Consider the following 25,744-nt stretch of genomic DNA (forward strand, 5'->3'; position numbering starts at 1 on the left):
TTGGGGGTTATTTTTTACGGGACGAGTTGTACTTTTAAACAATACCATTGTTTTACCATGTCGTGTAACACAAAATGGGAAAAAATTCCAAGTGCGATTAAACTGCAAATAAAATGCAATCCCACACTTGTTTTTTATTTGGCTTTTTGCTAGGTTCACGTAATGCTAAAACTGACCTGCCATTATGATTCTACAGGTCATTACGAGTTCATAGACACCCAAAATATGTCTAGGTTCTCTTTTTGGTAAAAAAAATCCAAAATTTGCAAAATAAATAAATAATTTTGTGCAATATTCCGATAATGGTAGCGTCTCCATTTTTCGTGATCTGGGGTCGGGTGAGGGCTTATTTTTGCGTGCCGAGCTGACGTTTTTAGTGATACCATTTTGGTGCAGATATGTTTTTTTGATCGCCCGTTATTGCATTTTAATGCAATGTCGCAGTGACCAAAACAACGTAATTTTGGCGGTTTGATTTTTTTCCCGCTACGCTGTTTAGCAATTAGGTTAATCCTTTTTTTATTGATAGATCGGGCGATTCTGAACATTTTATTTTGATTGGGGTGAAAGGGTGTGATTTGAACTTTTATATCTTTTTATTTTTTTATATTTTTAAACACTTTTTTTTTTTAATTTTGGAATGCTTCAATAGCCTCCATGGGAGGCTAGATGCATGCACAACTCGATCGCCTCTGCTACATAGAGGTGATGCACAGATCACCTCTATGCAGCAGAATTGCAGGCTTGCTATGAGAGCCGACCATAGGGTGGCACTCATAGCAATCTGACATCAACAACCATAGAGGTCTCAAGGAGACCTCTGGTTGTGATGGCAATGCACCGATGACCCCCGATCACGTGACAGGGTCAGCGGTGCGAGCACTTCCGGCAGCGCGGCCGGGAGCGCTTGTTAAATGCCACTGCCAGAGTTTGACAGTGGCATTTAACTAGTTAATGGGCACAGGCAGATCGCAATTCCACTCGTGCCCATTGCGCGCACATGTCAGCTGTTGAAAACAGCTGACATGTCGCGGCTTTGAGATGGGCTCGCCACCGGAGCCCATCTCAAAGCAGGGGATACTGCCAGCTGACGCACTATTCTGTCAGCTGGCAGAAAGGGGTATTTAATGAGAAAAAATGACCTTTTTTGAATTTACCAAATGGCTGCAATGAAACAAAGAGTGAAAAATTTAAAGGGGTCTGAATACTTTCCATACCCACTGTATATTAAAAAATGTATACTAACCAGTGCCAGTATGTTACTCCTATTCATGGGCATGTGAATAATATACACTTAGAGGTTTAAAAGAAACATTGGTGGGATCTTTAACTTGTTCCAGACTGTCCTTAAAATAAGGCTAACTCCAGCAATTGCATCAACAATGTATCCCCCCTTTGTGCAATGCTTTGGTCAGGCTTGATTGTGGCACCAGCAAAACTAGGCTTTGACCTCTGTCTTTAAACATACTTCATTGCTGTAATAAGTTTTTAAAAATGGCTGAGATATTTTTCATATACATTAATAATCCTTTTGTATGTCTCTTGGGGTGGGTCTCCTTTAAAGTCCAAGCTTGAATTTAAAGTACTATTCAACAGATTTTTAAATGACATAAAAAGTAATATGCAAACATGATAAATCTACATTATAAATGCAGAATATTATGTTATAGACAAACAATTAAGACTAAGCAAAGTGTTAGGTTTTCCCATTGCTGCATAACAAAATAACAATGCTACATGATACATTGTATTATGAATTGTAAGATTCTATTAATAAACTTATTTTATTAGTTTCAGTTCCTATAAAGTGGAAACAATTTCTAAAATGTCACAATAAGTACTCACTTGAGGATCCTTTGTTTTTGAATTTATTAGCGTCTGGAGGGATGCCTGTGGTTAAAAAAAAATCCATGTAAAATAAATATGCATAGCAAATAAATAATATTTTAATTGAGCAGATGTGCATATTTATATTTATTTACTCTCTAGTAGGGATGAGCGAACGTGCTCGGCTATACTCTATTATCACTATCTCTGTGCTCGGATGTGCTCGTTACTCGACAAAAATGGGCGGTGCTCAAGTCAAAACTTGAATCCCCACCCCGCATCTTTGGCACCTGTTCTGCACCCAATAAACATACAGCATATTATATAACACACACAAAAATTGTTGAAACATTTTCCTGGGACACATTTTCCAGCCATGCACTATTGCGTAGTGTGCAGTAAATTTCTGTGATCTCTAAGATTTATGAAAAACTTTTAAAATATGTGTAGGCTTCAATATCTCAAACATACAGTGTTACATAGTCTGTGAATATTTCTGCGATCTAAAAACCTGCTAAAATGCTTTAAAAATTTTTGTAGGATTCCATTTCTCAAACATACAGTGTTACATAGTCTGTGAACATTTCTGTGATCTTTAAGGGTATGTGTCCACGTTCAGGATTGCATCAGGATTTGGTCAGGATTTTTCATCAGTATTTGTAAGCCAAAACCAGGAGTGGAACAATTAGCGGAAAAGTATAATAGAAACATATGCACAACTTCTGTACTTATCACCCACTCCTGGTTTTGGCTTACAAAAACTGATGGAAAATCCTGACCAAATCCTGATGCAATCCTGAACGTGGACACATACCCTAAAACTAAGCATTGAAGCATTTTTCTGGATTGAATTTGATTATAATCCATACACTTTTGCCTTCTTTCAGTTACATTATGGTGGAGTAAACTGACAAAAACCGCTTTGATTTCTGAAGGTGACACCTGTTGTGGATTCTGTTTTTGGGCTCCCTCTGGTGGTTACAGATGGTACTGGGTGACTTGTGTTCTCTGCGGTCTCTGGTGTCCACCTGTTCTATCAGGATATGGGAGTTTCCTATTTAACCTGGCTTTCTTGTCATTTCCTCGCCGGCGATCAATGTAATCAGTGTGTCTTGTTACCTCTGCTTCCCGCTTCTGTAATCTTCAGGACAAGCTAAGTTTTTGATTTTTCTGTTCCACGTTTTGCTTTATTTTTGTTTTAGTCCAGCTTGCAGTTATGTGATTCCTTGTTGCTGGTTGCTCTAGTGGGCTGATATTACTCCTCATGTTCCATGAGTTGGCACATGAGTTCAGGTAATTTCAGGATGGTTTTTTGTAGGGTTTTTCGCTGACCGCGCAGTTCACTTTTGTATCCTCTGCTATCTAGTTTTAGCGGGCCTCATTTTGCTGAATCTGTTTTCATTACTACGTATGTGCTTTCCTCTCATTTCACCGTCATTACATGTGGGGGGCTGCTATTTCTGTGGGGTGTTTCTCTGGAGGCAAGAGAGGTCTTTGTTTCTTCTAATAGGGGAAGCTAGTCCTTCGGCTGGCGCGAGACGTCTAGAATCATTGTAGGCACGTTCCCCGGCTACTGCTAGTGTTGTGAATTAGGTTCAGGATCGCGGTCAGCTCAGTTTCCATCACCCTAGAGCTTGTTCTGTTTTTTGTGTGCTTGTCCTTTTGTGATCCCCTGCAATTGGCATCATGACAGTATCGCCGGCCCAAAAGTGGTAATCGTATTGGCTGAAGTAGGAGGAAAAGTAGTCTGAGGAAGTTTTTTTTTTTTTTTTTTCCTTCACTCAGAGTTTGCTGCCTAGCCTTAATTGCAGCCGGGCTGCGTCTTACCTCCTCTTAATCCTTGAATGGCTCTGACCTCAGCTGTTTATCATGGACGTCCAGAGTTTGGCTTCCAGCCTGAATAATCTTGCTGCTAAGGTTCAAAATATACAAGATTTTGTTGTACATGCTCCTATGTCTGAACCTAGAATTCCTATCCCAGAGTTTTTTTCTGGAGATAGATCTAGTTTTCTGAATTTTAGGAACAATTGCAAGTTGTTTCTTTCTTTGAAATCTCGCTCCTCTGGAGACCCTGCTCAGCAAGTCAAAATTGTAATATCTTTCCTGGGGGGTGACCCTCAGAATTGGGCATTTGCATTGGCACCAGGGGATCCTGCGTTGCTCAATGTGGATGCGTTTTTTCTGGCATTGGGTTTGCTCTATGAGGAACCTAACCTAGAGATTCAGGCTGAAAAAGCTTTATTGCCTCTCTCTCAGGGGCAAGATGAAGCAGAAATATATTGTCAGAAATTTCGGAAATGGTCGGTGCTCACTCAGTGGAGTGAGTGCGCTCTGGCTGCAAAATTCAGAGATGGCCTTTCTGAAGCCATTAAAGATGTTATGGTGGGGTTCCCGGCGCCTGCAGGTCTGAATGAGTCTATGACTATGGCTATTCAGATTGATCAGCATTTACGGGAGCGCAAACCTGTGCACCATTTGGCGGTGTCTTCTGAACAGGCACCTGAGACAATGCAATGTGATAGAATTCAGTCCAGAAGTGAACGGCAAAACTATAGGCGGAAAAATGGGTTGTGTTTTTATTGTGGTGATTCAGCTCATGTTATATCAGCATGCTCTAAACGCACAAAAAAGGTTGATAAGTCTGTTGCCATTAGTACTTTACAGTCTAAGTTCATTCTGTCTGTGACTCTGATTTGTTCATTATCAGCCATTTCCGTCGATGCCTATGTGGATTCAGGCGCTGCCCTGAGTCTTATGGATTGGTCATTTGCCAACCGCTGTGGGTTTAGTCTGGAGCCTCTGGAAGTCCCTATTCCTTTGAAAGGAATTGACTCTACACCTTTGGCTATGAATAAACCTCAGTATTGGACACACGGGGCCATGCGTATGACTCCCGTTCATCAGGAGGTGATTCGCTTCCTGGTACTGTATAATTTACATGATGTCTTAGTGCTTGGTCTGCCATGGTTACAAACTCATAACCCAGTCTTGGACTGGAAAACGATGTCTGTGTTAAGCTGGGGATGTCAGGGGGTTCATGATGATGCACCTCCGATTTCTATCGCTTCATCTACTCCTTCTGAGGTTCCTGTATTTTTGTCTGATTATCGGGATGTTTTTGAGGAGCCTAAGCTCAATTCGCTTCCTCCTCACAGGGATTGCGATTGTGCTATAGATTTGATTCCTGGCAGTAAATTTCCTAAAGGTCGTTTGTTCAATCTGTCAGTGCCAGAGCATACTGCTATGCGGGATTATGTTAAGGAGTCCTTGGAAAAGGGACATATCCGTCCATCTTCATCTCCTTTGGGAGCAGGTTTTTTTTTCGTGGCCAAAAAAGATGGTTCCTTGAGGCCTTGTATAGATTACCGTCTTTTGAATAAGATTACGGTCAAATATCAGTATCCTTTGCCATTGTTGACTGATTTGTTCGCTCGCATTAAGGGGGCTAAATGGTTCACTAAGATTGATCTTCGGGGTGCGTATAATCTTGTGCGGATTAAGCAGGGTGATGAGTGAAAAACCGCATTTAATACGCCTGAGGGCCATTTTGAGTATTTGGTGATGCCTTTTGGACTTTCTAATGCTCCTTCTGTCTTCCAGTCCTTTATGCACGATATTTTCCGTGAATATCTGGATAAATTTATGATTGTGTATTTGGATGATGTTTTGGTTTTTTCTGATGACTGGGAGTCCCATGTTCAGCAGGTCAGGAAGGTGTTTCAGGTCCTGCGGGCCAATTCTTTGTTTGTAAAAGGTTCAAAGTGTCTCTTTGGAGTCCAGAAGATTTCTTTTTTGGGGTATATTTTTTCCCCTACTACTATTGAGATGGATCCCGTCAAGGTTCAAGCTATTTGTGACTGGACGCAGCCTACATCTCTTAAGAGTCTACAGAAGTTCTTGGGCTTTGCTAATTTTTATCATCGTTTCATAACTAATTTTTCTAGTGTTGTTAAGCCTTTGACGGATCTGACTAAGAAGGGTGCTGATGTTGCTGATTGGTCTCCTGCGGCTGTGGAGGCCTTTCAGGAACTTAAGCGCCGGTTTTCTTCTGCTCCTGTGTTGCGTCAGCCAGATGTTTCGCTTCCTTTTCAGGTTGAGGTTGATGCTTCTGAGATTGGAGCGGGGGCGGTTTTGTCACATAGAAGCTCCGATTGCTCGGTGATGAAGCCATGTGCGTTCTTTTCTAGAAACTTTTCGCCCACTGAGCGGAATTATGATGTTGGTAATCGTGAGCTTTTGGCCATGAAGTGGGCATTTGAGGAGTGGCGTCATTGGCTTGAGGGTGCTAGACATCGTGTGGTGGTCTTGACTGATCACAAAAATCTGATTTACCTTGAGTCTGCCAAGCGTCTGAATCCTAGACAGGCTCGTTGGTCACTGTTTTTCTCCCGTTTCGATTTTGTGGTTTCATACCTGCCAGGTTCAAAGAATGTGAAGGCGGATGCTCTTTCTAGGAGTTTTGTGCCTGATTCCCCTGGAAATTCTGAGCCCACTGGTATCCTTAGGGATGGGGTGATTTTGTCGGCTGTCTTCCCAGACTTGCGACGTGCTTTGCAGGAGTTTCAGGCGGATAAACCTGATCGTTGTCCGCCTGAAAGACTGTTTGTTCCGGATAATTGGACCAGTAGAGTCATCTCCGAGGTCCATTCTTCTGCGTTGGCAGGTCATCCTGGAATATTTGGTACTAGAGACTTGGTGGCCAGGTCTTTTTGGTGGCCTTCCTTGTCGAGGGATGTGCGTTCTTTTGTGCAGTCTTGTGAAGTTGCGCTCGGGCTAAGCCTTGCTGTTCTCGGGCCAGTGGATTGTTGTCACCTTTGCCTATCCCGAAGAGGCCTTGGACGCACATTTCCATGGACTTTATTTCGGATCTCCCTGTCTCTCAAAAAATGTCCGTCATCTGGGTTGTGTGTGACCGCTTTTCTAAGATGGTTCATCTGGTCCCCTTGCCTAAGTTACCTTCCTCCTCTGAGTTGGTCCCTCTGTTTTTTCAGAACGTGGTTCGTTTGCATGGGATTCCGGAGAACATTGTTTCTGACAGGGGATCCCAGTTTGTGTCTAGATTTTGGCGGACGTTCTGTGCTAAGATGGGCATTGATTTGTCCTTTTCGTCTGCATTCCATCCTCAGATGAATGGCCAGACGGAACGAACTAATCAGACCTTGGAAACTTATTTAAGGTGTTTTGTTTCTGCTGATCAAGATGACTGGGTTACCTTTTTGCCGCTTGCCGAATTTGCCCTTAATAATCGGGCTAGTTCTGCTACCTTGGTTTCTCCTTTCTTTTGTAATTCGGGGTTTCATCCTCGTTTTTCCTCTGGTCAGGTGGAGCCTTCTGATTGTCCTGGAGTGGACATGGTGGTGGATAGGTTGCATCAGATTTGGAGTCATGTGGTGGACAATTTGAAGTTGTCCCAGGAGAGGGCTCAGCAGTTTGCTAATCCCCGTCGCCGCGTGGGTCCTCGACTTCGTGTTGGGGACTTGGTGTGGTTGTCTTCTCGTTTTGTTCCTATGAAGGTCTCTTCTCCTAAGTTCAAGCCTCGGTTTATCGGTCCCTATAGGATCTTGGAAATTCTTAACCCTGTGTCATTTCGTTTGGATCTCCCGGCATCGTTTGCTATTCATAATGTGTTCCATCGGTCGTTGTTGCGGAAGTATGAGGTACCTGTTGTTCCTTCGCTTGAGCCTCCTGCTCCGGTGCTGGTGGAGGGAGAATTGGAGTATGTTGTGGAGAAGATCTTGGATTCTCGTGTTTCCAGACGGAAACTTCAGTATTTGGTCAAGTGGAAGGGTTATGGTCAGGAGGATAATTCTTGGGTGATTGCCTCTGATGTTCATGCTGCTGATTTGGTCTGTGCATTTCATAGGGCTCATCCTGGTCGCCCTGGTGGTTCTCGTGAGGGTTCGGTGACCCCTCCTCAAGGGGGGGGGTACTGTTGTGGATTCTGTTTTTGGGCTCCCTCTGGTGGTTACAGATGGTACTGGGTGACTTGTGTTCTCTGCGGTCTCTGGTGTCCACCTGTTCTATCAGGATATGGGAGTTTCCTATTTAACCTGGCTTTCTTGTCATTTCCTCGCCGGCGATCAATGTAATCAGTGTGTCTTGTTACCTCTGCTTCCCGCTTCTGTAATCTTCAGGACAAGCTAAGTTTTTGATTTTTCTGTTCCACGTTTTGCTTTATTTTTGTTTTAGTCCAGCTTGCAGTTATGTGATTCCTTGTTGCTGGTTGCTCTAGTGGGCTGATATTACTCCTCATGTTCCATGAGTTGGCACATGAGTTCAGGTAATTTCAGGATGGTTTTTTGTAGGGTTTTTCGCTGACCGCGCAGTTCACTTTTGTATCCTCTGCTATCTAGTTTTAGCTGGCCTCATTTTGCTGAATCTGTTTTCATTACTACGTATGTGCTTTCCTCTCATTTCACCGTCATTACATGTGGGGGGCTGCTATTTCTGTGGGGTGTTTCTCTGGAGGCAAGAGAGGTCTTTGTTTCTTCTAATAGGGGAAGCTAGTCCTTCGGCTGGCGCGAGACGTCTAGAATCATCGTAGGCACGTTCCCCGGCTACTGCTAGTGTTGTGAATTAGGTTCAGGATCGCGGTCACCTCAGTTTCCATCACCCTAGAGCTTGTTCTGTTTTTTGTGTGCTTGTCCTTTTGTGATCCCCTGCCATTGGGATCATGACAGACACCTTTATTTGCTTTTATTAAAAGTAAACTTGGTTTCAAGAGACCTAGCAATTACAATATTCATAAGATGTGGATCAAGTGATGGGGAAGTGGAAGTGCTCATTATGGTGCACATAGATGCAGATGACGTGGGGCGGGTGTGACTATGCTTGTTGCTGGAGCACAAGAAACATGCCCATCCGTAACACATTGGTTCCAGCCCAACTTTGCAGAGAGGTTCAGTACACCATTTCTGAAGCCAGAGCAGTGCAAACAGGTGGTCATTTGGATAGCAGATAATGCTTCCAGCAAGATTGGAAGCACCACACATTATACGACATGGTCCAGTCTCACCAGCCTAATGTCTGGATCACTTTAATCTAAGGGCAGATATATCATTGGTGCAACCTGTGTGGCCACACAGGGGCCCAAGAAGTAACGGTGCCCATTTCTACCTACAAAGCTGGAGCAATTTTGCATTTTTAGGAGCTGCAAATGAACCAGTATTGTTCAGGGTGAGGATTGTTAATTACTTAATCCTCACCCTGATCCTCCTTCCTCCCACCATGTTTAGTCCCAGGACACTAGTGATCCCACACTAAGACACTCTGAGAAGCTGTTTACCACAGAATTTCTTGATTGTGGCCTCTCAACCTGCATGCCCCAAGAGTGACAGGATGACATGCTGTAAACTGATTCATAAAACTTAATGCAGCTACTGCCACAGGAGCATGATGGTGGGAAATGGCAAATTTGGGATAAGGAGGAAGATGATGTTGAGACACAATTGCCACTAAGTCTTGTTGTAGGTAAGTCACAAAGTCAAGAGACTGTGGTGGAAGACGAGGTGGTGGATGACGAAGTCATTGATCCAACCTTGAAAGCTGGCATGCAGACCGAGGCTAGCAGCACTGAGTGGGAGAGATCAGCAGCACCAAAACAGACAGGAAGAGGCACTGGAGTAACCAGAGGGAGAAGGCGGGCAACTGTTCGGCAGAGCACGAACAGTTCTGGTTTTATTTTGTTTTACTTTGTGGTGCATGCATGTATGTACCTATATGTGCATGTGTATGTGTGTGTATGTATGCAGTGCCTGTTTGGTTGTATGTGTGTGCATGCATGTGTATGTATATGTGTGTGTATATGTGTATGTATGTGTGTCATTGTATGTATGTATATATGCATATCTATTCTTATTGATTATCATTATTATTTTTGTTTTTATTGTTGGATCATTTTGGGTTCATATATATATATGTGTGCGTTGACACGGTGGCACATATATTATGCTTTTTATCTGGTTTTATCTGATCACGGTTATATTATTTATTTATTAATTACTGTCTCTTTTTCTTTTTTCTTTTTTCTTTAGATCTTTCGCCACAGTTACATTGATTCTGTTTCATAATACCATGTGTACTGTATTTGACTGTCTGTAATTGTATATATCGGTGTTTATACACTTTTTTATAATGCACTATAATTACACTTATTATTATATATTCTCATACAGAGATTCTGTTCTGTTTTTGTTACCTTAGTTTATTTCTTCCTTATATGTGATTCTTATGTGTTTTGATAACGGCGCTGGGTTTATATTTTGTTTCTTGTTGTGTCACAGTTACTCGCCACATTTTCACCATCACTTCCAGCGCTCCATGTGCTCCAGGTTGGAACGCACGCTGTTGTTCTTCTCCCCAACGTGGTGCGCTCCAAGGAGACGCGTCATGTGGGAGGAGTCTAACTCTGGCGTTACCATGCATCGTAGAATACACGCACCTAATCCCAGCTGTTTACTCTCAATTCATTACGTACAACATCACCGATTGGTCCTTTGCCGGTTAAATATCGTTTCACTTGTCACCACTTCATTCCCTCGTCAAAGCTCAGGCGAAACGCGCGTCGGGCAGGTGCGGGCTGCCACGGGGCTCTTTCTATGTTCAGTATGCCACAGGTTCGTATCTCTCTATTTGATATTTGACACTTTGTCTTTTTAGGATCCTTGCTTATTAATGAGAGATATAGACAATTCTGGGCATGCTGGGGTATCTCACCAATAGTATACTCTATTTATTTTACTACACTATTTGTATATGGTGATATTTCCCCCTTTTCTTTGGCTCATTAATGTATTGAGCATAAGTATATATACTGTAATGTTATTAATCTTTTTGCACCTTATTGCACTATGACACTTTTGGGTTTATAGGTCTTACCCTTAACATATATAATTTTTTATTATTATGGTATGGTTTATTATTATGGTATTAATGACCTATATAAACCTATTTTACATGGCATCCTTTGCACATTAGCTCTTTATAGCAATAATTTATTTTTTGAGCCACGTTGCCCTATCAGTTATATAAAATCTTAATATTTTATTTTGTGGGTACCTATACATAGAAATTCTACACGTTCTAGTATCCCTTTAAGGTATATGCAAAAAAAAAATTTTCAATACTGATATCTATGGTAGATTTTATATATGGGCCATTATGAACTATATACACTGTGTTAGTCCCTGTGACATCTCGTACATTTTTCCATCTGTTTTTGTTTTCCCTTGTATAATGTATTGTGTTATGTTTTTATGATTAATAAAATTATGTTTATTATATTTATTTGAGTTGTGCATTATGTTGTAGGTTTATATATTATTGGTGAATGTACGTCATATATTTATTTTGGTATACATGTGTATTCTTTATCCTTGCACATTGTGACTTGCCATCATCAGGGACTTCCAAATTCTATTCTCAACCCAGCGTTCAGTTGTCCCTACCCCAAGCCTTAGAACGATAAAGAAAGTTCCAAGCCACCCACCCACAGGCCCAAATACTAAATGTTCACATTTCCAGGTTGCTTGCCACATAAATGTTGCCATTTAGACTGGTAGACAAGGAGGATTTACGACTCTGAACACTGGGTGAACATTGTGGAGGTTGGGGCACGCTGACACGGCGTATGTGCTCCCAACGCCGAGGATTGCTGACCTCACTTCTATCATAGTTTCCTCCACTTCCTACAGCATTTCCTGCACCCCCTCCCACTCACCCTCATTCTCCATATCCAATGTGGTATCTCATAGCACATCATCCACATCAACAGGAAGCCCTACAGCCCTACCTCAGCAAAGTGGCAACAGGCTCTGCAGAAGTTAATTTGTCTTGGAGACAAACCAAATACTGTGGCAGAGTTACTTAAAGGAATAACAGACCAGACAGATTTGTGTTTTTTGCTGCTGAACCTGGCTTTGAAGCTTGGCAAGTTCATACACGTACCATGCTTGGCACATGTGCTCAACTTGGCAGTTCAGCTGTTTCTAAAAACATATTTTCCCAAAGCTTCTGGTCAAGGTACTCTGCATCAGCGCCCTTTTCCGCAAGTCTATTACAGCTGCCGCCACTCTGGCAGTGCTGCAGCAGCACATGCAAGTAGAGTTGAGCGACCTTGACCTTTTTAGAGTCGAGCCGGGTTTTGCGAAACCCGACTATCTCAAAAGTCGGGTCGAGTGAAATCGGCCGATTATGACGTAAAGTCGGGATCGACCGAAACACGAAACCCAATGCAAGTCAATGGGGCAGCATAGTCGGCAGTGAGTGGGGGCCAGGAAAACACCTAGAGTGCCCATTTTAATGTCAAAACCATCCATTCTTCTTAATGAAGCTTGTCAAGCGTAATTTACCTTATAATAATTGGAAGGCATTTGAAATTAGGGGTCATTTGGCTAAAGTTGTGGTGGGTAGGGCTGGTTCAAGTAATTAGTGGGCCCAGGAAATCTGGACCACGTCACGGCAGTGGAGCAGGGAGAGGTAAGTATTTCAACTTTGCAAGTGCTGTGAACCTGAGCAAGCAGGGGGGGCCCACTCGTTGGCATTGGCACTGGCACTGGGTCCCTCAAAGTACAGCGGTGTGTTTGCACGGCGGGGGCGCCTCCCACCGGCAGCAACACTTTTGCGTACTATGAGAGGCCCTGTGCCAGTGACGTCGCCAACTAGTATTCCTCCCCCCACCTGATGAAGGAACCTGCACTTTTATCTGCACCTTCCTCTTTGTCCCCGTGTAAGGTGGTATGGTATGCGGGAAGAGCAACCTGACTTTCAGCAGGGTCACAATGTTGTTGTGTAGCGTGCACGGGGAATGTTGCGTTATCGGTCAATGTACCAGCAGACTCATCTATCACTGGCTGGGCAATGGGCAGGATGAGGAGGAAACACAGATATAGGCCCAAAGAATAAAGTTGGCTAAATGCAGTTCAAAATTGGTAACACAGGAATAACCAGGGGGCATTGCAGTGGAGGACAACTGGAATGAGAGGCTGACACAGAGAGTAGGCCCAAATTAGTAAGTAGTCGAAATGCAGTTCAAAATTGGCAACCGTAGTAAACAGGCGGCACAGCTTTGTTCAGTGGAGGAGAACAGCAAGGAGTGGCAGACACCGATAGTAGGCCCCAACCCAACTAGTAGGCCAAATGCAGTCTAACATTAACAACTACTTAACGAGCGCCTGAAAACGGAATTTCAGGACAGGAAACCAGGAGAACAGCAAGGAGCGGCAGACACTGTTAGTAGGCCCCAAACCAACTAGTACGCCAAATGCAGTTGTTCCATTTAACCACAATTTAACAAGAGCCTGAAGATAGAAGCTCAGGAAAGGCAACCTGGAGAACACCTTGGAGTGGAACACACCATCTCTCTCCACCCCATACCCATTTTGTAGGCCTAATGCAGTGTAGTTTTCTACAACTACTAAACGAGAGTCGGAAGACCGAAGCAATGGCAAGGAAACCTGGGGAACACCTTGGAGTGTAACACACCATCTCTCTCCACCCCATACCCAATTTGTAGGCCTAATGCAGCCTACTTTCCGACAACTACTAAACGAGAGCATTAAGATCGAAGCTCTGGAAAGGCAACCTGGAGAACACCTTGGAGTGGAACACACCATCTCTCTCCACCCCATACCCATTTTGTAGGCCTAATGCAGTGTAGTTTCCAACAACTACTAAACGAGAGCATTAAGATCGAAGCTCTGGAAAGGCAACCTGGAGAACACCTTGGAGTGGAACACACCATCTCTCTCCACCCCATAGCCAATTTGGAGGCCTAATGCAGTGTAGTTTCCAACAACTACTAAACGAGAGCATTAAGATCGAAGCTCTGGAAAGGCAACCTGGAGAACACCTTGGAGTGGAACACACCATCTCTCTCCACCCCATACCCATTTTGTAGGCCTAATGCAGTGTAGTTTTCTACAACTACTAAACGAGAGTCGGAAGACCGAAGCAATGGCAAGGAAACCTGGGGAACACCTTGGAGTGTAACACACCATCTCTCTCCACCCCATACCCAATTTGTAGGCCTAATGCAGTGTAGTTTTCTACAACTACTAAACGAGAGTCGGAAGACCGAAGCAATGGAAGGAAACCTGGGGAACACCTTGGAGTGTAACACACCATCTCTCTCCACCCCATACCCAATTTGTAGGCCTAATGCAGCCTACTTTCCGACAACTACTAAACGAGAGCATTAAGATCGAAGCTCTGGAAAGGCAACCTGGAGAACACCTTGGAGTGGAACACACCATCTCTCTCCACCCCATACCCATTTTGTAGGCCTAATGCAGTGTAGTTTCCAACAACTACTAAACGAGAGCATTAAGATCGAAGCTCTGGAAAGGCAACCTGGAGAACACCTTGGAGTGGATCACACCATCTCTCTCCACCCCATAGCCAATTTGGAGGCCTAATGCAGTGTAGTTTCCAACAACTACTAAACGAGAGCATTAAGATCGAAGCTCTGGAAAGGCAACCTGGAGAACACCTTGGAGTGGAACACACCATCTCTCTCCACCCCATAGCCAATTTGGAGGCCTAATGCAGTGTAGTTTCCAACAACTACTAAACGAGAGCATTAAGATCGAAGCTCTGGAAAGGCAACCTGGAGAACACCTTGGAGTGGAACACACCATCTCTCTCCACCCCATACCCATTTTGTAGGCCTAATGCAGTGTAGTTTTCTACAACTACTAAACGAGAGTCGGAAGACCGAAGCAATGGCAAGGAAACCTGGGGAACACCTTGGAGTGTAACACACCATCTCTCTCCACCCCATACCCAATTTGTAGGCCTAATGCAGCCTACTTTCCGACAACTACTAAACGAGAGCATTAAGATCGAAGCTCAGGAAAGGCAACCTGGGGAACACCTTGGAGTGGAACACACCCTCTCTCTACACCACGGAAGGGCTGATTCTTAGGAAGGAAGGCTGTCATAAAGAAGCAGGGCGCGTCCGAGGGTGATTATATTCTTATTAGGTATATACTCACCCTCGGACGCGCCCTGCTTCTTTATTTGTAATGAATGTTTATTTGCAATGTGGTTTGACTTACTCTATTTTTTGGGTAAATAATGATTTTATTATTTTCATTGTTTTGCATCTTCTTGGCAATAATATAAAGAAGACGCGACAGGACAACACTCGGTGGATGCCATATCTGTGTTTTAAATTGAAAAAAACTTTCAGTTAACTACTTGCAGGAGAAAGTTATTGTAGCTGGTGGCCATTTTTAGTACTGTACCAGATTTTTGTTGTATGTGTTTGTTTTTAATGTTAAAATGTCTGCATTTAATATCTCTCCAGTATTTTCTTTTTTATAAGCAAAATACTTATTTTTATATTTTCTGATGTTGGTTCCAGGGGAACACTGGCAGCAGTAGACAGGTCAGTGGAGGCCTAGTGGAAGGAGGGACCGCAGACAGGCTTCGAAGCCCTAACATAATAAATTGGGCTGGCTGTAGGCAATTTAAAATTGGTTCCAGGGGAACACGGGCGGCAGTAGACAGGTCAGTGGAGGCCTAGTGGAAGGAGGGACCGCAGACAGGCTTCGAAGCCCTAACATAATAAATTGGGCTGGCTGTAGGCAATTTAAAATTGGTTCCAGGGGAATACGGGCGGCAGTAGACAGGTCAGTGGAGGCCTAGTGGAAGGAGGGACCGCAGACAGGCTTCGAAGCCCTAACATAATAAATTGGGCTGGCTGTAGGCAATTTAAAATTGGTTCCAGGGGAACACGGGCGGCAGTAGACAGGTCAGTGGAGGCCTAGTGGAAGGAGGGACCGCAGACAGGCTTCGAAGGCCTAACATAAGAAAAATGTCAATACAATGATATTGACAGTGCCAGGCATTGAAGGATGTCAGCGCATAGACTAAACATTGGTGGAGCTGTGAGAGAAAATTTTGCAAGTGGTAGAGCACTGTTTGACCTGGGGGGGGGACTGTCTTGTGGCCGGCGGTACAGGCCCAGGGCCCCTCATATTACAACGGTGTGTCTGACGTTGGGTGCGCACCACCACCGCCAGACACTTTATTGTACTATGAGGGACCTAGTGGCAGTGCCGTCGACCAAAAGCGGGCACACCCACCTCTTCAGACAAACAGTACTCTCACGGGTGCTGGCGCCAAGTGGCGATACCACGGCCCCGTGTGGGGACTTTGGCCATTTAGGGAGGTGTTAACATGTCGGATGCTGGACAATCAGGTGCTGCAAATTACGAGATTGGAAAAGTCGTTCAGAATAGTCCACAGGCAAGACCTTTACATAGGAAAGCTAGGTGTCAGCCGGGCAAGGTGGGGCAAAAGATTTCGAAATCCAGTTGTGGTTCATTTTAATGAAGGTTAGATCATCTACATTTTGGGTAGCCAGACGAGTCCTTTTTTCTGTTAGTATTGAACCTGCAGCACTGAATACTCTTTCTGATAGGACACTAGCTGCCGGGAAAGCAAGCTCCTGCAATGCATATTCTGCCAATTCTGGCCAGGTGTCTAATTTTGATGCCCAGTAATCAAATGGGAATGACGGTTGAGGGAGAACGTCGATAAGGGATGAAAAATAGTTAGTAACCATACTGGACAAATGTTGTCTCCTGTCACTTTGAATTGATGCTGCAGTACCTGTCCTGTCTGCGGTCATAGCAAAATCACTCCACAACCTGGTCAGAAAACCCCTCTGGCCAACGACACTTCTGATTTCTGCCCCTCTAACACCTCTGGTCTGCTGGCCCCTGCAGCTCATGTTAGAACGATCACGGGCGCTGTGTGCAGGGAATGCCAGAAGCAAACGGTCAACAAGAGTTGATTGTTTGGTTGCTAATATTAGTTCCAAGTTCTCATGTGGCATTATATTTTGCAATTTGCCTTTATAGCGAGGATCAAGGAGGCAGGCCAACCAGTAATCGTCATCGTTCATCATTTTTGTTATGCGTGTGTCCCTTTTGAGGATACGTAAGGCATAATCCGCCATGTGGGCCAAAGTTCCAGTTCTCAAATCTGTGGTTGTGCTTGGTTGAGGGGCAGTTTCAGGCAAATCCACGTCACTTGTGTCCCTCCAAAAACCAGAACCCGGCCTTGCCGCGCCAACAATTTCCACTGGCCCCGGAAAAGCTTCCTCATTAAAAATATAATCATCCCCATCATCCTCCTCGTCCTCCTCCTCCTCTTCGCCCGCTACCTCATCCTGTACACTGCCCTGGCCAGACAATGGCCGACTGTCATCAAGGCTTTCCTCTTCCTCAGCTGCAGACGCCTGATCCTTTATGTGCGTCAAACTTTGCATCAGCAGACGCATTAGGGGGATGCTCATGCTTATTATGGCGTTGTCTGCACTAACCAGCCGTGTGCATTCCTCAAAACACTGAAGGACTTGACACATGTCTTGAATCTTCGACCACTGCACACCTGACAACTCCATGTCTGCCATCCTACTGCCTGCCCGTGTATGTGTATCCTCCCACAAAAACATAACAGCCCGCCTCTGTTCACACAGTCTCTGAAGCATGTGCAGTGTTGAGTTCCACCTTGTTGCAACGTCTATGATTAGGCGATGCTGGGGAAGGTTCAAAGAACGCTGATAGGTCTGCATACGGCTGGAGTGTACGGGCGAACGGCGGATATGTGAGCAAAGTCCACGCACTTTGAGGAGCAGGTCGGATAACCCCCGATAACTTTTCAGGAAGCACTGCACCACCAGGTTTAAGGTGTGAGCCAGGCAAGGAATGTGTTTCAGTTGGGAAATGGAGATGGCAGCCATGAAATTCCTTCCGTTATCACTCACTACCTTGCCTGCCTCAAGATCTACAGTGCCCAGCCACGACTGCATTTCTTTCTGCAAGAACTCGGACAGAACTTCAGCGGTGTGTCTGTTGTCGCCCAAACACTTCATAGCCAATACAGCCTGCTGACGTTTGCCAGTAGCTGCCCCATAATGGGAGACCTGGTGTGCAACAGTGGCAGCTGCGGATGGAGTGGTTGTGCGACTGCGGTCTGTGGACGAGGTCTCGCTTCTGCAGGAGGACGAGGAGGAGGGGGTGCGAATGGCTACAGCCAACTGTTTCCTAGACCGTGGGCTAGGCAGAACTGTCCCAAACTTGCTGTCCCCTGTGGACCCTGCATCCACCACATTTACCCAGTGTGCCGTGATGGACACGTAACGTCCCTGGCCATGCCTACTGGTCCATGCATCTGTTGTCAGGTGCACCTTTGTGCTCACAGATTGCCTGAGTGCATGGACGATGCGCTCTTTAACATGCTGGTGGAGGGCTGGGATGGCTTTTCTGGAAAAAAAGTGTCGACTGGGTAGCTCGTAGCGTGGTACAGCGTAGTCCATCAGGGCTTTGAAAGCTTCGCTTTCAACTAACCGGTAGGGCATCATCTCTAACGAGATTAGTCTAGCTATGTGGGCGTTCAAACCCTGTGTACGCGGATGCGAGGCTAAGTACTTCCTTTTTCTAACCATAGTCTCATGTAGGGTGAGCTGGACTGGAGAGCTGGAGATCGTGGAACTAGCGGGGGTGCCGGTGGACATGGCAGACTGAGAGACGGTGGGAGATGGTATTGTTGCCGCCGGTGCCCTAGATGCAGTGTTTCCTACTACGAAACTGGTGATTCCCTGACCCTGACTGCTTTGGCCTGGCAAAGAAACCTGCACAGATACTGCAGGTGGTGCAGAAAATGGTGGCCCTACACTGCCGGAAGGGATGTTGCGTTGATGACTAGCTTCATTGGCCGAGGGTGCTACAACCTTAAGGGACGTTTGGTAGTTAGTCCAAGCTTGCAAATGCATGGTGGTTAAATGTCTATGCATGCAACTTGTATTGAGACTTTTCAGATTCTGCCCTCTGCTTAAGGTAGTTGAACATTTTTGACAGATGACTTTGCGCTGATCAATTGGATGTTGTTTAAAAAAATGCCAGACTGCACTCTTTCTAGCATCGGATATCTTTTCAGGCATTGCAGACTGAGCTTTAACCGGATGGCCACGCTGTCCTCCAACAGGTTTTGACTTTGCTACGCGTTTTGGGCAAGATACGGGCCCGGCAGATGGAACCTGTTGTGATGTTGATGCCTGCTGCGACCCCTCCTCCTCCGCTTCAGAACTGCTGCCGCCTGCACCCTGTTCCCCCAATGGCCGCCAATCGGGGTCAAGAACTGGGTCATCTATTACCTCTTCTTGTAGCTCGTGTGCAACTTCGTCTGTGTCACCTTGTCGGTCGGTGGTATAGCGTTCGTGATGGGGCAACATAGTCTCATCAGGGTCTGATTCTTGATCAGCACCCTGCGAGGGCAATGTTGTGGTCTGAGTCAAAGGACCAGCATAGTAGTCTGGCTGTGGCTGTGCATCAGTGCACTCCATGTCAGATTCAACTTGTAATGGGCATGGACTGTTAACTGCTTCACTTTCTAAGCCAGGGACGGTATGTGTAAAGAGCTCCATGGAGTAACCCGTTGTGTCGCCTGCTGCATTCTTCTCTGTTGTTGTTTTTGCTGAAGAGGACAAGGAAGCGACTTGTCCCTGACCGTGAACATCCACTAACGACGCGCTGCTTTTACTTTTACCAGTTTCACGAGAGGAGGCAAAAGAGCTAGAGGCTGAGTCAGCAAGATAAGCCAAAACTTGCTCTTGCTGCTCCGGCTTTAAAAGCGGTTTTCCAACTCCCAGAAAAGGGAGCGTTCGAGGCCTTGTGTAGCCAGACGACGAACCTGGCTCCACAGCTCCAGACTTAGGTGCAATATTTTTTTTCCCACGACCACCTGATGCTCCACCACTACCACTACCCTCATTACCAGCTGACAATGAACGCCCCCGGCCACGACCTCTTCCACCAGACTTCCTCATTGTTTTAAAAACGTTACCAAACTAACGGTATTTGTTGCTGTCACACAACTTACACGGTGAGCTATAACTTCAGTATGATTTAGCTACCCTTTTACAGGTGGGTGAGACCACAACGAAAATCAGGCACAATGTTACACACTCTGTTGTTGGTGGCAACAAATGAGAGAGATGCCACACACGCAGGACTGTCACTGAAGCGCAAATGTACATATTAATCTCCCACTGATTTGTGTTTTATTTTTAAAAAGGAGACTTTAGAAAAAAAAAAAAAAATGATTTTTTAAGGAAGAATTTATAAACCAAATAAAATGAAATGATTTTTTCAGGGAGAATTTAGAAAACAAATAAAACAAAAAATAGGCTTTCTAGGGCCCAGTGAGTGAGAGAGGACGCACACAGGAGTCAGGAGTGGCACACAAGCCCAGAGGCCAATATTTATCTCCCACTGATTGATTTAGTGATTTTTTCAGGTAGATTTTGGAACCCAAATCAAGCAAAAAAATTAATAGGCTTTCTATGGCCCACAATTGGAGAGAGAGAGATGGCACACCCAGGAGTCAAGACTGGCACACAAGCAGAAAGGGCAATATTAATCTCCCACTGATTTGTTTTTTTTTTTTTTTTCAGGGAGACTTTAGAAAAAAAAATACAAAAAAAATGATTTTTTTCAGGAATAATTTAGAAACCAAATAAAAAAAAATGATTTTTTCAGGGAGAATTTAGAAAACAAATAAAACAAAAAATAGGCTTTCTAGGGCCCACTGAGTGAGAGAGGACGCACACAGGAGTCAGGAGTGGCATACAAGCCCAGAGGCCAATATTTATCTCCCACTGATTGATTAAGTGATTTTTTCAGGTAGATTTTGGAACCCAAATCAAGCAAAAAAATTAATAGGCTTTCTATGGCCCACAATTGGAGAGAGAGAGATGGCACACCCAGGAGTCAAGACTGGCACACAAGCAGAAAGGGCAATATTAATCTCCCACTGATTTGTTTTTTTTGTTTTTTTTTGTCAGGTGAGACTTTAGAAAAAAAAAAAATGATTTTTTCAGGAATAATTTAGAAACCAAATAAAATAAAATGATTTTTTCAGGGAGAATTTAGAAAACAAAAAAAAAAAAAAATAGGCTTTCTAGGGCCCACTGAGTGAGAGAGGACGCACACAGGAGTCAGGAGTGGCACACAAGCCCAGAGGCCAATATTTATCTCCCACTGATTGATTAAGTGATTTTTTCAGGTAGAATTTAGAACCCAAATCAACCAAAAAAATAAATAGGCTTTCTATGGCCCACTATTTGTGAGAGAGATGGCACGCTCAGGACTGGCACACAAGCCCAGAGGCCAATATTAATCTCCCACTTTTTTTTTTTTTTTCCAGGGAAAATTTATAAACCCAATAAAAAAAATAATAAATAGGCTTTCTATGGCCCACTATCTGAGAGAGAGAGATGGCACGCTTAGGACTGGCACACAAGCCTAAAGGCCAATATTAATCTCCCACTGATTGATTTATTGATTTTTTCAGGTAGATTTTGGAACCCAAATCAAGCAAAAAAATAAATAGGCTTTCTATGGCCCACTGAGAGATGGCACACACAGGAGTAAGGAGTGGCACACAAGCCCTGAGGCCAATATTTTTCTCCCACTGATTGATGTAGTGATTTTTTCAGGTAGATTTTAGAACCCAAATCAAGCAAAAAAATAAATAGGCTTTCTATGGCCCACTGAGTGAGAGATGACACAGACAGGGATGGCACTCTAGCAGAAATGTCAATCTTAATCTCCCACAAAAAAAAAAAAAAAAAGGAACTGTCCTTCAATTGCTATCTCCCTGCAGTAATCTCAGCCAGGTATGGCAGGCAGTAATAAGGAGTGGACTGATGCACAAATTAAATAAAAAGTGTGGACAAACAAACAAGATAGCTGTGCAGAAAGGAAGGAACAAGAGGATTTGTGCTTTGAAAAAAGCAGTTGGTTTGCACAGCGGCGTACACACAGCAATGCAGCTATCAGGGAGCCTTCTAGGGCAGCCCAATGAGCTACAGCGCTGAGGGAAAAAAAAAAAATGTAGCTTCCACTGTCCCTGCACACCGAAGGTGGTGTTGGGCAGTGGAAATCGCTACAGCACAAGCGGTTTGGTGGTTAATGGACCCTGCCTAACGCTATCCCTGCTTCTGACGAAGCGGCAGCAACCTCTCCCTAAGCTCAGATCAGCAGCAGTAACATGGCGGTCGGCAGGAACGCCCCTTTATAGCCCCTGTGACGCCGCAGACAGCAAGCCAATCACTGCAATGCCCTTCTCTAAGATGGTGGGGACCAGGACCTATGTCATCACGCTGCCCACACTCTGCGTTTACCTTCATTGGCTGAGAAATGGCGCTTTTCGCGTCATTGAAACGCGACTTTGGCGCGAAAGTCGCGTACCGCATGGCCGACACCGCACAGGGGTCGGATCGGGTTTCATGAAACCCGACTTTGTCAAAAGTCGGCGACTTTTGAAAATGTTCGACCCGTTTCGCTCAACCCTACATGCAAGTGTCAGTTCACTAACTGATGTGCGATGTCACCACACATTGGAACTCCACACTGCACATGCTGGTAATGCTTTTTGAGCAGAAGAGGAAAGTGGTTGAGTACCAGCTCCAACACGCCTGTTGGTATTCTGGACAGCCTCTGGATGAAACAACTGAAGACTGGGCATGTATGTCTGAAATTTGTTTGGTTCTCCTGGACTCTGAGGACTCCACAATGATTGTGAGCGGCGATGATGCCATAGTTAGTGCAACTATCCTTCTTCTCTGCCTATTTAAACAGTTACCGCTGACAATTAAACATGAAGCTTTGCATGCAGACCAGGTGGGGATGGAGAAAGACATAACACCAAGATATTGTTGTCAGCCCAGCCTCATCTTATCTGCTCAAAATGGATTGGCAAGCAATGAGGAGGTAGACACTGAAGAGGAGGAATAGGAGCTGCTGGTTAGCCAAAAAGAGGCTAGTAACCATACATTTTTTGTCCCATCTGTCCTACGTGGATGGGCTGAGGTTGGGAAAGAGAATGAAGAGAGGGAGGAGAAGGAGGAGATGGAGAGTCATCATCATGGCGGAGACAGGAAAGTGTTGGCTGTATAGAGGTCGGCACTCATGGCAAACCTTATGCAACACTGCCTTCCCCGTGACCCTCACATTATATTGATCTTGAAAAAAAAAAGAGTACTGGTTGGTCACCCTGCCAGACTCACGTTACAAGGAAAACTTTGCATCTCTTCTTCCTGGGGTGGAGAGGTCTTCTAAAATTGTGCTATAACAGAAAGCCATTGTGAAAAAAAAGAAAACACGTCCATCAAACAATGTTAGCAGCAGGGGGCAAGGTTCATTGCCCAACCAAGGAAGAGAAGCCAGAGAGACAAAGAGCAGAGGTAGGGTTACACTTTCGAAGGCCTGGGCCAATGTCATGATGCCAATCCAGTGCCCAAGACCTGATGACCAGGTATTTTTGACAAGGAGGGAAAAGTTTTCAAAGATAGTCAAGCAATGCCTGCTTGACCAAACCAGCATACTCTTTAATTAGTGGTTTTGAACTATAGGGTCTCTCAGCTGGACACCTGGCATGAGCTGTCCCTCTATGCCTTGGAGGTGTTGAGCTGTCTTGCCACTAGTGTCTTGTCTGAGTGAGGCCTGGATTAGCCCACACTCTTCCACACCACCAGATGACAGCAGCACCTAAAGTGTTTGAAATATTTGAATGAGGCCCGCAAGTTGTTGCCTTTCAGGGGCCTTTCAGGGGTGTATTGATGACCCTAATCATATTTTCTATTTGGCTTTTCATTTTGTGGAAAGCCTTTATGACTATATAAGTATGTCGACTACACTTTTAAAATATTTTCATTCAAAATGTTGTTATGGATTCAGTGACTCATCTTTACAGTTTAACATGTTATTGTTGCATCACAGTGGTATGTAAAAAGTACAAAAAGCATACAAGGATAGTTCAGGATTACATAACTCATCCATATATAATTACATTCTTTATGTCACATCTTTGTGATATAGAACAGTAGAAAAAAGCATTTGAAAATTTACCTTGCTTCTTCACATTTCTAACCAATACACTATTCCATGTTCTGGGGTACATTTTCATGATTATATATATATATATATATATATATATATATATATATATATATATATATATATATATATAGCTCAATAAGACTCAGACTCAATAAGACTCATTTTGTTGGGTTACTTTTCTCAGCCATACAGTATTACGTTTTCTTGGGTACATTTCGTTGGTATAAAACCCTCCAAACACTTTCAAAATTTTATTGTTGTTATATTGATCACCCATAGACTATTTCGGTCTGGAGTACATTTTTTGTGTTTTCTATTTCGGTCTGGAGTACATTTTTTGCTATAAAAGCCTCATAAAATGTATTCAAAATTGTGTTTCTATTTTATTGCGCACCTATAAGGTATTGCATATTCTTGGGTACATTTAGTTGCTATATAAGCCTCTAAAAATGATGTGTTCAAAATTTATCAGCATCATATCGCACACCCATAGGGTATTACATCTTCTTGGGTCCATTTAGTTGTTATATAAGCCTCCAAAAAGTTGTTCAAAATGTATTGTTATTATATTCCACACCTGTAGACTATTATTTGGTCTGAAGTCCATTTCACTAGTGTGTAAGCATCAAAAAACTTGTTAAAAAATGAATTGGTATTATATTGCACATTCCATGGACTAGAGTCCATTTTGTTCTTACAAAAGCCTCAAAAGACTTGTTAAAAATGTGTTGGTATTTTACTGCTCATCCATAGCGTATAACATCTTCTTGAATTTGTCATCCATAGAGTATTTTGTGCTTTGTTTTATATTTCGCTAATATATAATAAGGATGAGTGAGCACTAAAATGCTCAGGTCCTTGTTACTCGAATTCAGCAATTCCTAATTTTTGCATGCTCATTTTCAGTAACGAGTATAATGAGAGTCAATGGGAATGCCAGACCCTACAAACAGATCTGGGGGTAGTGAAAATGATCAAATGGATGGGAAAAGTGCTGAATGGATGGAGAACAGAATGGGGAAGACCCTGGAAGCTTTTCTGACTCCCAGATCGCTGCTGAGAACAATGGTGTCACACTTTCACTCCACTTTAAGAAGTGACAATAAAACATTCCAAACCAATGAGAAATTACAGTTTACAGGAAAAAAATATTAAGAACTTTTTTTTCCTGAAATGACTTGTATATAAAGCAAAAATGATTTTTTTTAAATATATAATTTAAGTAAAAATTATTTTTTTTACAAAAAAATAGGACATTTCAGTTGAATTTATGAAGGAAGCAAGAACTCCAAAAAATTAGGGACTTAGAAACACCCTGTATTAGACATAGAGGAGGACCTCATACACATTCTGTTTGTTCAAATTGTCATATTTTGGTACTCATAGACTCATAAAGGCTATGCACGTTGGAGGGTTATATACCAAGGAAATTTACTCCAGACCATTCAATAGTCTATGTGTGACATATTCATTCTTGCGGTGCTGCGCCCCCTGCTGGTATAACCTCAGATGAACTCGAGCGTGGGAATTTTTCTGAATATTTTCTCACGCTCAAGTTCATATGAGTTTATATCAGCAGGGGGCGCAGCACCGCAAGTCTAGGTAGCTACGTTCCCCTTATTCCCATTAATTCCCCAGTTTTTACAGGCAGGGGCAGCTCCATTAGCAGACTCCTGCTTGTAAAATTATTTAACCCCTTCAGTTGGATTTACATCGTGGGACATGTCTGAGCATCGGAGAGGTATGGGATATTGTTGTTTTTTTATTTTAACTTTCTTTTAGGTGACAAGGGTCTTCAATTGGATTGAGAGTATAATAAACTATTACAACACCCTGTGTCTTTATTTCAATAAAATACTTTTTTCATAGTGTGTGTGTTTTATTAACCATTTACTACTAATGGATTAATAATGGATAGGTGTCTTATGACGCTTCTCCATTATTAACCTGGCTTAATGTCACCTTACAGCAAGATGACATTAACCCTTCATTACCCCATATCCCAC

The 25,744-nt window shown here is 43.7% G+C and overlaps 1 protein-coding gene across 2 annotated transcripts in view; it reads right to left on the minus strand.

Moving 5' to 3' along the window:
• Positions 1-25,744, minus strand: part of MLIP (muscular LMNA interacting protein) — a 407,499-nt gene that overhangs the window by 103,318 nt on the left and 278,437 nt on the right. For both annotated transcript variants that reach the window (XM_069726767.1, XM_069726768.1), the window contains one exon: positions 1,846-1,890. In XM_069726767.1, the coding sequence (XP_069582868.1) occupies positions 1,846-1,890 (45 nt within the window). The remainder of the gene's footprint in view (positions 1-1,845; positions 1,891-25,744) is intronic.

The sequence above is a fragment of the Ranitomeya imitator genome, chromosome 5, assembly GCF_032444005.1.
Source record: "Ranitomeya imitator isolate aRanImi1 chromosome 5, aRanImi1.pri, whole genome shotgun sequence".
NCBI lineage: Eukaryota > Metazoa > Chordata > Amphibia > Anura > Dendrobatidae > Ranitomeya > Ranitomeya imitator.